Below are 16,305 nucleotides of genomic sequence, written 5' to 3'. Positions count from 1 at the left end.
CCTACGTGCAAAGTGTTTTTATTTGTCCTAAGCTAAACAACAACTTCGGTCAATCGTACAAACTAATAATAATTGTTTGTCGTAATTGTCATCAAAATCCGTCGTCCCATTCACCATCCGGCTGCATGACGGATAGGAACATATCGTCCGTCATGTTGCCGTCCTCCATCGAGAATGGTGAAGGATAGTTACACGGCGTACATTGCATGTACGCCACACCGGTATTGTGTCCGGTGCACTCGCACGTTTGGCAGCTGTTCGGAAGCGCTGATGCTGCGATACGCTTTGCAAACACCTTGATAAACTTCTTCGTATTTGCTGTATTCGAACGATCCTGGCGCAGCTTGTGTCCACCAAATATCGATCCGTTCGTTTCCATCGCCAGTGCAATACACTCGCCGAGCGTTGCCTTGGGCAGTTGAATTTCGCGCCGCAGTTCAGCATCGCCGATTAGCTCCTTCACGTCCTTCTTCGTGTAAACCGTCTGGCTATCCATTCCGTAGAAACGTCCAGACACACGTGACTTCTGGAATGATAGCTCCTGGTCCGCCAGAATGTGCAGCTTGATGTCGTTCTCGACAAGCAGCTGTACGATCGACGAAAAGTCAAGCTTCATCTTGGACGCGACACATCGTGAACACGGTAGCAATACGAACGTTTTCGATGCACCCGGTCGGAACACCAGGTTTGAGGCCATTGTGATGGCGTCGAAAATGTCTTCGTTCGTACCGTTGCCGATCTTGACATGATCAAAGAACGGTTGCGTTCCATTGTGCATCTCGAATACCGAGTTTCCAACCACCACACTGTGAGCACGATCAAACGGAGCCGAGCCACCGAATGTCACCACACCGAACAGCGTGTCATCGATGCCCAAGTCTTGCAGCTCCCGGGCGATTCCGCTCACTAGTAGGTTGATGCTCTTTGTCTCCACAAACCGTTCGTTGCAGGGCTTTGCTTCAATGATAAACACCACATCGGCCGCCTTGGGAACTTCTTCGTTACGCAGCGGCACAAAGCTACCCTCCGGCACGTAGCTTCCGTTCATTAACAAACAGCTGAAAGTCGAAAAGCGAAAGCCCAATCAGATAATGACACTTTTTGGCTCATATTCAGTACCAACCTGATGCAATTATTTGGAACTCGCAAAGGTGTTCGCTCCAGGCCACATGCCTGAATGTATGCAATCGCAGCCGTACATGCGCCCCGATCCGACATTAGATTATGCCCCAGGTCCATACACATCTCGTAGAACGGAGAAGCGTCCACCACGGAGAAGCAAGTTGCCAGATACGACAGCTTCTGGTGGAAGAAACTGTCACACAACTGACTTAGCTCGTTCGAGGCACTGTAAAAGTTGCTGGTATGGTTCGTCGCAGTAACCGTCGAGCTACAGCCCGGCAACGCCCAACTGTTGAGGAACTGTTCTTCTGTTTCGTTGTATCGGTTGGTGGAAGTGATTCGATCGTCAAACATTTCGTTGTTCATCGTTCCAAGCAGTCCCGCCATCTTGCCAAAGTACCATCCACTCAGTTCAAGCCAGCAGATATGGTAGCGCAAGCTACAACCAACCAGGAAGCCACGTTGCGATTGTATCCACAGCTGATCCGATTGCTGAAAAACCACCGTCTGCGTACCGATCATTGCGGGCAGTGCAGTCGCCTTGTTGTTGATTTTCACAGACTATGCAGGAGGAGGAGCAACGAAATTCAAATTAATATCAAGTTGACACGATCATGTATCTAGTTATATACGTACAATGTTGAACACGTCGATCGCAAGCGTATTGTCATCGATAATGAGTGTAATTTGTCTGGAAGTTTGGCCGTACTTCAGATCCTGAAAAGGTTCGAAAATAGACGATAATTTGATGAGTTCCAGTACCTCCAAGGATCTTCTAATCTTACCGATGATTCCAACAACAGCGTTATCGTTCGATTGTAGTAATCATGCGCCAACAGATACTGGCAGCGGTTCGAATCACTCAGATCCAACGAAACAAATCGTTTATCAAACGACATATAGTGCCTCGAGCCGATCAGTAGTGCGGTACTCTTAAAGGGCGGAAGCCACACCTCCAGATCCACGTACGGACAGATATCGTTGTACACTGTCCAGATCGTTGTATTGCTACCGGCAAAGAGGTCCTGTATTTTGCTGATGTACTTAAACTCCGGTATCTCCTCAAACTTGGGCGTTTCGTTGAACGCATGCCATGCCATGGGAAGCTTCTGTTCCAACTCGATCACGCCACGATCGGGATCGAATATGAACTTTGTCTTTGCCTTGCGGTAGTGATCTTCTGCCTCCAATGCTGTCTGTTCGAGGTATAGTAGCTTTCGACCTATCAATCTAAAAACTTGCGTCAAATGATACCTGTGCTCGAACTCCTCAACTAATCGTATAGCATACGCTTGCACCTCTTCGTAGCGTTGTATGAAGTAGTGTACAAAGTCAATCTTGCGCAGTTGTTTCACCTCTTCCAGCAGCTTGATCCATGCCAGATGTAGATCCTCTGCGAATGGTATCAATTGGAAGTACTTCTGGTGTAGGAATTCCCACAACACCGATGAGTATTTTTGCAAATTCGTCCACAAATCGTTCGTCATCAGATCCCTGTACAGTAGCTCGACGTCATTGGTGAAGTTAATTATGGTGTTGAAGTGTGGTGATTCGGCTATTTCCTGTGTTGTGTTATGCAAAAATACTACCGAGTAGAGTAAAATAATTAGAATCGATAGTCCTTGCTCATAATACAACACTCATATAGGTACTTACTCAATAGTTCATTTCCAGCAAACCAGTCTAGTGATTCACCATAGTTTAAGAGTTGAACAATTGTGGGTTCTATGTTCTGTAGCAAACCTTTCCACAATTTTTTCGTCATTATAATGGTCCTTTCCCAAAGACTATCTGTTTGCTATAGACGAGGGATGATAATAACGTTAACAAATCAACTCAAACAGATAACGATAGGTTTGTTGCCTAAAATTTACCTTTACAAACTCAACATGTGCTTCCTTCACGAATTTATCAAACTGTTTGATCGAGTCTTCTACTAAATATGACAAGTACTGCACGGCGCTACCGTCAAAAGTACTAAAAATCATATGCATAAACTTTTGATACGATTGCTTCACCTGCTCCAGCGCCAATATGACCGATTTTCCCAATGATTTTCCAGATTCTCCCATCAGCTGTAAAAGCTCCGCCAGTATCTTTGGATATGATGTTTCCTTATTCTTTAATGCCAGCTCGTTCAACATCGTCATGGTAATGTTAGCAATGGAACGAATGTAAAAATCGTCTACGTAATACGACGCGTTAAAGAATTGATGCAATTCTTCCAAATCATGCTGCAATATACTCAATCCGTTAGCATCTTCTATAAATTCTTCTATGTACGGTACTGCTGCCTCGTAAATACTCATCGTGGAGTCCTTTGTCTCCAGATACACTTGTTTTATCCAAAACTCGATAGACTCCATAAACGATTGATGCATTTGATTCACGTAATCGCGTACCAACTTCTGTACATCCGATTTGATTTCCGGGCGCCATAGCAGATGACCCGTAATCAGCCGAGAATGGTTCATCTTCAAATAGTACGTTACATCCACTTCACGTGCCTTATCATAATCTCGCCATAAATCGAAATAAGCACTGCGCGTGTCTGGGATGATACCGTACATGTACACATTCTCCGAACCATCTGGTGTCATGTTGATCTTCATTTGCACCATTTTGTCGTCGATGTTCAGATAAAAGAATCCAGTAGCATCCAGCTCTGGACCATCCAAAAGGGTTCCGTTGATAAGGAACACTGGATACGCTCCGGTTGCTTTTGTCCATATCCGGTACTTGCTCTGGGAAGTTATTCGCTGCAAGAAAGTTAATGGTACAACGATCAATGATCATGATCATTTCTTACTCAAATGATAATTTTTACAACTAACCTCATAGTGCATCTCCTTCTGGTGTAGGTTCATCCATCCCAACACATGTCCATGCATCTGCGACAAATAAGCTCGTTTGTAATGCGAATTTGAGCTCACACCCCACAGTCCTTGTCTCAACCCGATCGATCCAATCGAATCCAGATCCAGATCGGATGCCTCGTGTGTGCTAAAGAGATGGTACGAATAGTTCCAGAACCCAACGATCGGTTGCATGTCGTTTAGGTCGAGACCCATCGCCAACAGATGCTCATTGTCGTCATTGTACCGCAGTTCCGCCTTCGAGCTGAACCAATGCTTCGGATCCGTAAAGTATCGTGCGTCTACCGTCACGTCTTTTTGGAAACTTGGATGTCCTAAGAACAAGCGAATCTGCTGTCCATCAGTGCTGCTGTTGGCTAGATCGCGCCATTCAACACCACCTCGAACAGTGCGTTGCTTTGGCATTTCGCTTTCGTCCTCTGCGTTGGTACGGTTTGGACTGTACGAGAGTGTGATGTCCGAATCAAATGCACTCGACGTGTATGAGTACCATCCATCGGCCGATATGTTACGATTCGGGTACGATATCTTTAGCGTAAAGTTCTGTGCCTCTACATCGTCCCGCGAACGATTGGTTCGTTCAAAGTCATATGCTATCCATACGGTGGGCGCTAGCTGCAGTCTAGATTGCTTCTTGCTTACAATATTATCCTCCTCAATGTTGGCCGTTAGCTCCACCGTTCGGTTCGTTTGAATAGCCCGCACAATATATTCACGCCCCTTTTCCTTGCTCAGCACATGCAGCTCTCCGGTAACGTTGAACTTGTTGTCCTCCTTGTTGTCCAATTCAAATATCTCTGCCCGCTTGAAATCCTATACGATAGATGGATATTAATTACCACCCATTTTGTCCAATTGTAATTGACTTCCTAGTGATAACCTACCATCGATTCCACTGTAGGATCTTGCTTGTTCACTGAGTGTACGTAATGTACTCCAATCGGTTTGTATTCATTCTTCAACATCACCTCTATCGTTTCCTTGTCAAAGCCAGGTCTGTAAACGACAACTCCAGACAATCAGTCACTATTTAATTACTCACCGTATTGCAAGACACTGCCTTAGTATCTTACCTTGATTCCTCCTTGGAGGTATACTGTCCGCTAAGCACGTTCTTACTATTGTACTCTACCTCTGCATAGCCAGTCGTAATCGCTGGTCTCTCCGATAAGCCATACTTGATCTCCGCAAAGTGTCTCGTTTGCAGTGGAACTTCCATCTTTACCGTTCCTTGCTGTTCTCGATCCTGATTGTTATTGCGATAGGTTGCCTTTGCGTCGAATATCGCACTCGACTCAGGCCATGATCCCTTCACATATCGTATAGATTCGATCGGAGACTCAATAAACTCAAGCTGTCCATGGATCCAAGATACGTTTAGGAATGATGTCGTACAGTTGACGTCGGCCTTCATGTTCGAGAGATCGTTGAACTGTACGTTAGCGCTCATCATTTTAGTTGAGGCCGGCATGGAAATGTTTCCACTTTACAAATGGAGAGAAGAAAATATGATGAAAACTACTGTTCTCTCCTCTTTCTATCAATTTAACTCTTCTTTGCACTTACCTCACGAGATACAAATTTTCTATTGTATCATACGTTCCGTGGGTTACAAAAGCATCTTCCAAATACCATGGTCCCCGCAACGTCACCATCAACTCTTGGCGATCACCGATTCGCAACACGTTCAGGATCGACTGAATCCTTTCCTTACGTACATCGGGACCCCAATCGAACCGTACCAATGCACGAATATCTCCAATGCCGCTGTACTCCGAATGATAGGCGTATCTTTTACGACTTTCGTCTGTTTCGTACGATGTTTCCATGTTGAACGATTTTACTGGTTCCAGAAACGGAAGATTTCCGTTCATAGCAAGAGCTAAGGTGTGCACATCTCCGACCGGCTTCGGTAGCAGTACCTTCAGCACGGCCGACATATCACGTATAGAAATAAAGTCTACCGAAGAATTCGCACTGAATCTATACGTACAAGAAACAGGATCAGAATCATTCAGCTTACCTCCCCATGGCTTCTACGAAACAAACATCCCAGCACAACGATCATCATACTTACATCCAAATGTTATTCAGGTTCAAATCACCACCAAAAGTAAGATTATGGTTGTTTTCCAGATCCGGACTCACGTACCGCACACCCGTACGGAAGTAACGTTCAACCGAGTTTCTTAGCACCCGATTCTCCAGCGCAAACTGCGTATTCGACTTCAACGCCCAGTTCCACAGACAGCTGGCATTGCCCGACACATCTCTGATGCCGTACCGAGCCACTACAGATCCCGAGATTGGCTGCACATCGAACATCATCTCAACATCCGCCTGATCAATACCATACTGGACCCAGGGCGAATGGAGATTAAACTTGCCAAGAGCTTTTCCATTCGCTTCTGGGTTTATACCCATGTAAAAATCAACGCTTTTCAGACCGGGCTCGGATGACTCCAGTCCCAGCTTCAAGAACCAATCGGACATTGCCAACAACTTGAAGCTACCGTCCAGCTTAGCTACCTTGTTACCACTTTCTACTTCCAGGTTAAACTCAGTCGATGTGGATGAGTTCCTACAATCATATCGAATCGATCCTATTGATCCTTCCGGTGTAAGCGGTTGGAATGCCAGCTCGGCTCGGTATGGTATGTCTTCCGCTATCGTTGCGCTACCCTCCACCTGAAATATGTGTTCGTTGCGATACAGCTGTCCAGACACGGCGTACTCACTGCCCTGACGATGCTGCAGACGTCCGTGGATGGAAAAATTTCTGTAATCCTCCATCGGTACGCTCAGATCTATCATGAACAATTCACGGTTCCGCTCCGCCCTGGCCTTGATCTCCTCCACCACACCATTCTTGTCGTGGAATTTCACATTGCAGTGAGCTCTGGGTAGGGGCGATCGAGTGATCAAAAAGTCGGTGTTGATTAAATTGATCGGCAGGAAGTTTGATTGGTATTTCCCGGCGCCCTTAATGTAGTGAGGCTTAGCGAATGACCAGGCACCATCCATGCGGAACTGTAACATGAACAGGAAACATCGAGTTAGATAAAAGAACGCAACCAACACCTTCGCTAACTTCCAACTTACATTGCTATACAAATCACCATCGTTTACTGTGAAACCCAAGTCCATCGAGTTTTCCGTGCTGGAGAAGTCCTGCTTGTAGAACACACGACACGCATAGTAGGGCATCAGGGGCGCCCGTACCCAAACACTCATAAACGTATCGATGAATTGATCCTCAGCCTATAAGTTTGTGCACATAAGGAATTGAGATAACAAACACTCACACCAACACATTTTCATGCGATCTTCTTACCTCAAAAGACAATGCCAAAGATGTATCCGTGGTCATCGTTTTTGCCGTCAAGTTACCCTTGTAGCTATGATCTTCCATCTCTAACGTTCCATTCAGGAATACTTTCTGCAAATTCTTCATCGGAGTCATCAAATCAACCAGAGCCTGATGTTTGTGCACTTCAGCCTCATCCACGCTCTTCTTATAGTTCACATGAAATCCGGTATTGACCCACTCCGAACGGTTGTTGAATTTTACATTCATGCCAACAGTGATATCCGTGGTTTCATCAGGGAATTTCATCACAAACTCCGATGTGATTTGCTGTGCTACTGGGAACGGAGTCTTCAACTGCAAACTGTTGTGCATGTTCAGCAAATCTCTCAAATAGAATCGATCGCGGAAATCGATGTCACCTTGTGGTACTTTCAGCTTACCGATCGCTCGATATTGGGAGTTTTGTTCCGTCAACTCGAGTGTGCCCTCGATCGTAGGCATAACGATCGTGTACAGCTCAATTTCCCCAATAAAATTCAACAAGTTCTCCTCATCCTCTTCTTCATTGTAGTCCTCATCCTCTTGCTCATCGTCAACTTTGTTATTCCACAGGTTTTCCTCAACCAATGAGGACGCTGTTTGCGGTAGCATCACACGCTTGATGTCCGGTTTCGGCTTCGACATCGCTTTCACTCCCAGTTTGTATTCTGAGAACTTACCCGAAAGTTCCACATCAACATATTGCGCACGTTCACTGTTGATCACCACCTTCACTATCAGTGCACTCTCTTCAAACTTTTGCAGTGGAGTGTATATGCGATAAGAATACTCAAAGTCCTTCAGGTGAGCCTTCCTCCACACGCCAGTACAACCCAACACCATATTGTTCATACCGGCTCGGAAATCCACGTTGTCCTTTTGCAGCTTCGCACGCAGAATCACTTTATCCAGCTCTTTCAATGGTGTGGCGAGGTGGAACTTTACGTCAAAGTTTTGTGGAGACACGACCGCATACAGTAGCTCTATACCGAGTTCCGTCTTCGGTGTAATTATCTCCGCCACCAGGTGACGATTCTTCTCACTGATTCCGAACCGTCCATTTATGCTGCGATAGTTGATGTTGGACGAGGTTATGTTTGCCGTCAACATACAGTCCACCAGATTGCGTATGTGTCCCTCGAGCAGTAAATCGTACGTATTATCATCCAGCTGCAGATCGGCGGCTCCTGTGATGGTACGATTTTCGCTCACGGAAATCTTCGCGACAAGCGCCCCCATCCGATAGTTCTCATATGGGCTTATCAATCGAAGTGATCCTGTTATATTGCTGTGCCGCTTATCTGCTTTGTGCTGCCAGTTCGAGCGAACCGAAAACTCTTGCACAGGCTGATCGGTAGTTTCGTAGTTTAGGAGGACTGTCGTCTCGACCCTATCGGTTACTAATGTCTGGTTAAAGTACATCGTTACTGCAGGTATATTACGGAGGGAGCTTTTCAACTGTGTGCCTAGCTCACAGTTGAATATCTCCTTATTGGACCGGTACGTCCCATTCAACTCAACTCCCAGACGCTGATCCTCGGCCCAATTTGCAATAAGGTCTGTATACAGCACGTTATCCTTGAAGGAAAACGCTCCGCTCAGCGCATTTCGACGCCAGCCGTGGAAAGTTGTGTTCAAGTGAAGTAGCAACCACATCTTGTTTAACATCTCCTCGTGCGTACCAGCATCAAAATGTATCACGATCGCTTCCGTAGTGTTCCATGAAATGCGCGCGTTCGCCAAGTATCTTGGATGGACTGCCTTCAAATCGAACGTCCCGCTGAACGTACGATTGGGATACGACAGTAAGAACAGTCCATCGTAGATACGATCCGTAGGAGTGTTTAATTCTCCCGTCAACGCAATTCGTTGCGTCGGGTCACGATTCGCATCCCACTTGAACTCTACACCGACTTCACGTTTCAACGGTGTCTTATAGCCTCGCAGTGTGGCGCTGATATCACGAATCCTATAAAACATTGAATGATTAATGCAGTTCCAAACTATTTTAAACCTCTTTTATTTACACTCACTTATCAATGTGTAGCTCCAGATCCAGCTGCTTAATCGGAGCCGATTTCATGAGTGCCGAAAACCAGTACCGTTCATCTTTCCATTGCACCATTGCGTAGCTCTTAGTACCGTTCGCTATCTGCTGCGTATGTTGTAGGATAATGCCGTACGGTTTCTTCTCGAACATCGCGTTGATGCTTAAACGATGATCAAACTCATCTTGGACGTACTTCATATCACCAAAAAACTCTCGGATGCTGTTGGGGCGTCCAAATTGTGCCGCCAATTTCGCATGATGGTGGAATTTAGCGCTGGAGCTACGATCCTTGTACAAACCGGTAATATTTGCCGCATGCTCCGTAAACCATATGCCTTGGAAATCAAACTATTCAAAATGCACACATAAAAACAGAACGAACAATTTTAGCATAGCATTTTTTATACCACCAATTAAAACTACAACTTACACGATGCTCTTTAGTAGATGTTTCTATTAATCTTATAGTTGCCATACATGGATGAACGCCTGGTACGGTCATATTAAACACGCTCTCCAGCCAAAACCGTTGTGATCGGGGCATGACAATTGAAAAAATTCCAACTATCTCTTTTGCAGTCGCATAACGTAGGAGCATGCGTACTGTGCGATACACTCCCTTTCGGGGCATATTGTCGTAACTAAAATAATAAAAAATCGTTGTAAGTTGTTCTACAGGATTATCAACGTATGCATCCTTTTAACTCACACAACCATTGCCTTCATATCGATATTTGCGCGAGGTCTAGTAAGCTCGACCGACACGGTAGCCCGCTCTGTTGGGTCGGTCTGTACCGTCGATCCACCGATTAACTGCTGACCTTGGTAGGGGCCTTCTCGAGCGAATATCACATTCAATGTTGTCCGGAACTTATCGTCTCTTAAATCTGGTGCATTGTTGTGCAGCAGTGTGAAGTCTAGGAGACCCATTCTATCCAACAAAGATGCATTCAGTGCGACGTCAAAGTGTGGATAGGCGCTTGATCGCAGGTCAAAGTTAGCCGTATATGTAATAGCCTCCTGCTGCACTATTTCTGCTAATGCATTGATTACTAATTGTTCTGGATTACTTCCTGAAAACTGAGTACAAAATTTGAAAATTTAAATTTTGGCTAAGATATTAGATACCTGCTAAATCAATACCCATCAACGTACCCGATACTCCACTGTGTTATGAATCATGTACGTCATGTTGTGCGAAACAGATACATATCCGGTAGCCGTTGCACGAACTCGTCGCGTTTCAATCATGACGATGTACTCCCACAGCGAGATGTTTTTCCTTGCTGTGTACTTTATTTGACCACCCAAACCCGCGATCCGTTCGTGATTTACCGAAAGATAAAAGGACGGATAGTACATGCGCCCATTCCGTGTGTCGGTCTTGTTAAGATGCAGTTCCAATGCCAGATATTTACGATCATTCACGTTCAGCGACATTTCCACCCGCAGTTGGTTTGGATTGTTGATGTACAGCCCGATCGCCTTATGGGATATGTTGCCGTTGACGAACGACATGCTTGCCGTTTTACGTTGCACTTCGTTCGTAATATTCGTACGGAATATACGGGGAATTTGAGAGTTTGGTGTTTCAAACACTACACCCACGATCGTTTGATTTTGCCGTTCAGCCCAGCTGTACTTCAGCACAAACATCTTGGCCGTTGGATCTGCTTTCTCCAGGCTGACATCAAAATTGACCGGTCCGCTGAGGATAAGGCTCGGTACCTCCACATCTTTGCCGGTGTTGCTCACATCCGGTAGGCTATAGTTGGTACACATTTTCAACCCGATCGCCTGATCGATGAATGGCCAAGTGCAGGTTGAATTAGAGTAGCGACGCTCGATACCGGCTTGCTGTAGTTCGCGTCTTTCCGTCAGTACAAACATCTCCGAACAAATGCTGAAGATATCGTTCCGTTCCTGGGGCAAGCTGACCTGCAATACTGCTTGATCGCTTCCACGCAGCTTGAGATGAGCCGCTAAGGTTGAGCTGGAGTAAAGGTTGGTCTTTACTATTATAGCCGTGCTGGCGTGCATTAGATCACTCCTCATCGACGCCGTTATATCAATCGTGATACTTGGCTTCAGTTTTCCCTCAATATCAATCAACCATCGGGTAAAATCGAATGCTTTAATATTACCCATTGAGTGAAGATCAAGAGACGATGCACCAACAAGACCCAAGGCCAAGGGCATCCCAGAACTGAGAGGAACATCGTATGAGGTGTCCAAAAATACGGACGATTTCGTGTACGACGACTCTTTTCCATCGAACAAACTCGCCAGTTTTTTGCGCTCATCCGATATTTTGAACAGCTCCAATCCGTTTGAGTAGTAGTGCAGATCGTTGCCAAAAATCTTAACACCAATCGTGACCTGAGGTTTGTCGAAGTTACCCTTCAGCTGGAATCCGAGACGATCCACGTCCTCTTGTATTTGACGCGCAATTACCTGTGGCAATCGTTCTACAGCTCGTTTTTGACGACTGCTTTCCTCGGGATCTTGCAAGTAATCACGCCATGAGGACTCACCATCAAACAACTCCAACACCTTCGTAGGAACGTACTGACGAAGGAATTTCATGTAAGTGTCGACTCGCTCTCCAACCTTCTTGGCGCTGTACGTACCATTTGGACCGAACAAATGATGTACCGACTGCTCCAAGCCCTCCAGACGTACATTGAGCTCCAGGAAGTTTATTGACTCTCCGAACAAATCCGTCGTCAAATTCAGTCGTACCGATCGCGGTACATACGACTCAGTGCTGAAGATCACATTGCTATCTACCGTCATACCGAAGTTGTACTCATCGAAAAACAACGTCTGTTCGTAGTTGCGAGAAAACTTGCGTATGTCAAGATTGAACTTGCTGTCCAGATCGTTCTCTGCGAGTAGACCCTGTGCCTGAACACGCACGGGAGACGCACTTTTGGCGAGATTCGTCAGATGAGACCAAACAAAAGATCCGACCTGTTTTACTTCTTCCGTTTTCAGCACATTCTTGATCAGTCTTACCGACAAATGATCTGGACATCGCATTGCTTGCAAGTATGCGGCAATACGTACCTCCACGTCCAGTAGGAACGAGGAGTACAGCTTCAAGAAGTATTCCTTCGTGCGGGTACAATCACTACGGCGGAACACGTTCACCGCCTCTACTCGCACCTCGGTCGGGTATCGCTCACTCTCAATGATGGTACGTAGCTCAAAATTTAAGCGCTTGTTTATCACACCCATGTTACCTAAGGACATTAATAGCACAATCACGCGTTCACGCTTTTGAGGATCATTCTCGGCCATTATTTCAACACCCTCAATAGTGTCAAGCAACTCCTCTTCTAGATATTGTACGATCGCCTGTACTTCCTCAATTTCGTCACAATCGAAGTGTATTTTACAGAAGGTGTTCACTACAGTTGTGGCCGACAAAAGGTACGTTTGATCACCAGATTCCTTGCCATGCTTCATCAGCTCCAGCATTGCCTCCAGCACCTCTTCGTTCGGGCGAGTCAGAAAAGCAAACGATTCCATCCATTTGTTTGCCAGCGCTGGTTCTACATTGTTTTCGACAATTTGATCCTTCATGAGCGTAACTGATGCGGCCGAGCCAATATAGGGTAAGCTTTCTAGAATATGTTTTTGTCCATTATCACAAATGGATCTAGAGCGCATTAGCAATTGTTTCAGTGCATTAGAAGATAGTGCTCGTGCCGTGGTCAAAAATTTAAGAAATACAGTCGGAAATTTACGCTTTATGTTTGGGAATCCATGAACGCAAAGCTCTATCAGCAATTCTCGGGATGCTTTGATCTCATCATGAGTTTCGTGCACAGAAGGCGTATGATCGTACAGCAACGAGGAACGGCGCTGGATATCAATCTCGTTATTGCTTTCCTGACTGTAAGTTTCTTCATCTGTGAGCTCCAGCCTATTGTAAGTTTCAGTCACGGCACCGGCTAGCCCATTTGAAAACGGCACAAACTGATGTCGTTCATAGCAGGCAACACTTTTGTAGATCGAATTATCGATCATTATCTGGAATAATAAAAAAAGAACATACAAATACAATTCAGGTTAAATCAGCTCTTAATGCATTAAATATATGTCAAAGGATGTTTTAAAAACTTACATCACAATAGCTTTCAGATTTGAGTATTGGCCAGACCACGTTATTCTAAAAATGAAGTACTCTATCAATAAGAATTTATGGAATTTCCGCAGCATCAACACAATCATGCTTACCGTTCGGAAATCATACGGAACTGTTTGAATGAACGATTTGGTTTTATGCCGTCGTCTACACGAAGCTAGATCCTTCGTCTTGCGGAACAACAGCCCGGTACCGTTACGACCATTCGTCTTGTACTGCACATCGCATATACCGGACACATCTGTTTCCGTCGTATCGTAATCTATGTCTAATCGGGGCATGGTATTCTGCAGCGCTGACAATATTCCACGCTTCAGGTTCAACGTCCACACTGGCTCGTCGTCCTCATGGCAGAGCTCGCCGATCATTCCATCGTGAAAGTCAAAGCGAAGTTCAAAACGCATCAGCTCCTCTGCGATGACATCACTCTTCGGATGCATACCATTCTGCTCATCCACAGCTGGAGGCTGAGTGTCTTCCGGTTCGTCTCCATACTCGAATTCTACTTCCTCAACCGGACGCTCTGCTCGTTCCCGTACCTCGATCGAGTGCAATCGTAAGATACCTTGGCAGGGCGCATGGAAATCTACCTCCACGATGGACGATATGTGCAGCTCGGATGTGTTATCGCTGCTCCCCACCACAGCGGTTTTTACGTACATGGAATGGTCGTACTTGTACAAGTGGCCGACATTGTAGTTGAACTTAGTTGAATTGTAACAAACAGGCCGTCCACAAATTTGAGGATCTCGCAATGGATCTGTGATGATCGGAAAGCAATATTAAGTTCAATTGAATACTAAAGCTAGAGGAATACTACACGAGGAATGCTTTTAAAGCTGGTAATTCTTAGATAACCTCGTTAAAGCACTAAAGAGCACGTTAACAACTTAGAATGCTAAACAACGAATAGGCATTGCGACCCGATTTGATCAAAACTATCACTACCGTCATTGAACAAATATTCCATATAAGAATTGGTGTACTTACTTCTCTTATATCCCTCGACGGCGAGAACCACCATGAGAATGAATACTAATCCATTAGCTACACTTGTATGTTTCTCCATATTAAGACTCACGCATTTCGGTCTAAGATTTGCAATTGCATATCTGGCCACTCACAAAATAATCATTTCCAATGGGCACTGTATTAAACTTTTACTCTGAACAGATTATCTGAAAAACACATTTTAAATTCAAATTAATACCACACTGCTGTAATTCACAAAACACAAAATTTCATATCAGCTGCCCCCATTTGCACGTAAATGATTTTCAGTTATGCCTTCTGGCGTTATCAATCACCCTTTTCACTTCCTATATCTCCCTTAGAATACTGCCGATTGAGATGCGGCACCAAAACCGTATGTGAACAAATGTAAAAGCCCAGAGCTGGCAAGTATGTATTTGTTTGCTACATTCTTATCACTTGTATACAAAACAAACACACCACGATCACGTCCCAAATTTGAATACACTGCCGCCTGATGGCAGGACCTTCACTGCCCATCCGGCCAAAATAAATGCAGCTAAATCACTGACAAACGATTGCCACAATCACTGTATACTTGAACTTTGGTGGCGAACTGCGAAAATCACACATCACAACGATTGCTGGGTTATTTTCACTGCGTCGCTTAATCTCATTCTTCTTCCTACACAACTCGTATTTTTAAAACTCAACACTCCATTGATTCACTGACTTTCCTGATAATGGGAGAGGATGATGATGTTACATTGACTGTGCCAACGTGGAAGCTGGATCCAATGATCACCGAACACTTCAAGCATTTTTCCTTGATCACTAATTGTTCACTGTTTTGCACTACACCAATGTGCCGGAAAATCACTTTCTAACATGTTTCTCCACAATCTAACATTCAACCAATCTTAAAAGGAACTAATTAAACACGTGTTTCACGATGGGTCACATTACGCAATCAGTAGCTCCTCTAAAGCCTTCGTATAATTCACGAGCTGATTTTCCATTACTTCCCCAATTAATCACCATCAAAGGTTGTTAAAGGAACATTAAAGCTATTGGCACTATTTCACTAACAATAAATGCAACTTTTCAACTCACCAGTAACACTCAATATCACTAGTAGGGAAAGTACCACAGACACCGGTCACTGCTGGAGCAAGATCACGAACCGAACCGAACCCAACGCAAGAACAGACTGGCAGGCTGGCTGGCTGAGAAGAATGATCTAGCTAGAAATCCCTACGATCCAGGAATCATCCGCGATAATGATGCGACTTGGTGGAGACGCCCGAGCCTCTTATCACCAGTCTCGTGTCAAAGGTTTTCTACGATCGTTCAGCATGAATGGTGTGATGATAAGCTAATGCTGTCGTACGCATAATCATTACAATTTCTGCCCGAAAGAGTATTCCAGTTGTGACCTCACATACAGTCTGTTTTCTGCTGTCCTTAGTCAACGTTTTTGCGAGCGATGCAGACTAACAGTACGACGCATTTCATCTGTGCGAGGAGAATGGCGCTACCTTGGGTGATGGAATGCAATCTCGTGTGAAATCGATAGGAGGATCGAAATTATGTAATGTCTGCCTGTTTTGTTTGGATGACGCCTGTTGATACGTCAGCGATAAGGAACGACAACACAATTTCATAATGAAGATTGAGTTTTACTGTCGCCTTAAGACACATACATCAATTCAAAGCCGAGTTACGTTCCATTATTTTTTTTTTCTACTCGTTCGGGAACTCATGAGTCTCTTTGAGCTTTTGT

General features: G+C 44.9%; 1 protein-coding gene across 1 annotated transcript; it reads right to left on the bottom strand.

The window, feature by feature from the left end:
* Window positions 1-3: 3 nt before the first annotated feature.
* Window positions 4-15,738, bottom strand: LOC121598083. The gene is made up of 21 exons (XM_041924633.1): window positions 15,636-15,738; window positions 14,541-14,728; window positions 13,643-14,310; window positions 13,530-13,574; window positions 10,553-13,435; window positions 10,107-10,477; window positions 9,828-10,038; window positions 9,381-9,745; window positions 7,333-9,316; window positions 7,101-7,259; window positions 6,076-7,028; window positions 5,565-5,981; window positions 5,072-5,482; window positions 4,883-4,994; window positions 3,957-4,811; window positions 2,997-3,881; window positions 2,779-2,920; window positions 1,908-2,707; window positions 1,759-1,839; window positions 1,124-1,683; window positions 4-1,058 (listed from the first exon to the last, which is right to left on the bottom strand). Exons 2-21 carry the CDS (start codon window positions 14,617-14,619, stop codon window positions 92-94), a joined length of 12,948 nt encoding a protein of 4,315 aa, XP_041780567.1. The 5' UTR covers window positions 14,620-14,728; window positions 15,636-15,738; the 3' UTR covers window positions 4-91.
* Between the last annotated feature and the right edge of the window lie 567 nt (window positions 15,739-16,305).

This window comes from Anopheles merus, chromosome 3R (genome assembly GCF_017562075.2).
Source record: "Anopheles merus strain MAF chromosome 3R, AmerM5.1, whole genome shotgun sequence".
Lineage (NCBI taxonomy): Eukaryota > Metazoa > Arthropoda > Insecta > Diptera > Culicidae > Anopheles > Anopheles merus.
The sequence above is the reverse complement of the archived record's forward strand: the minus strand, read 5'-3'. Positions and strand labels throughout refer to the sequence as shown.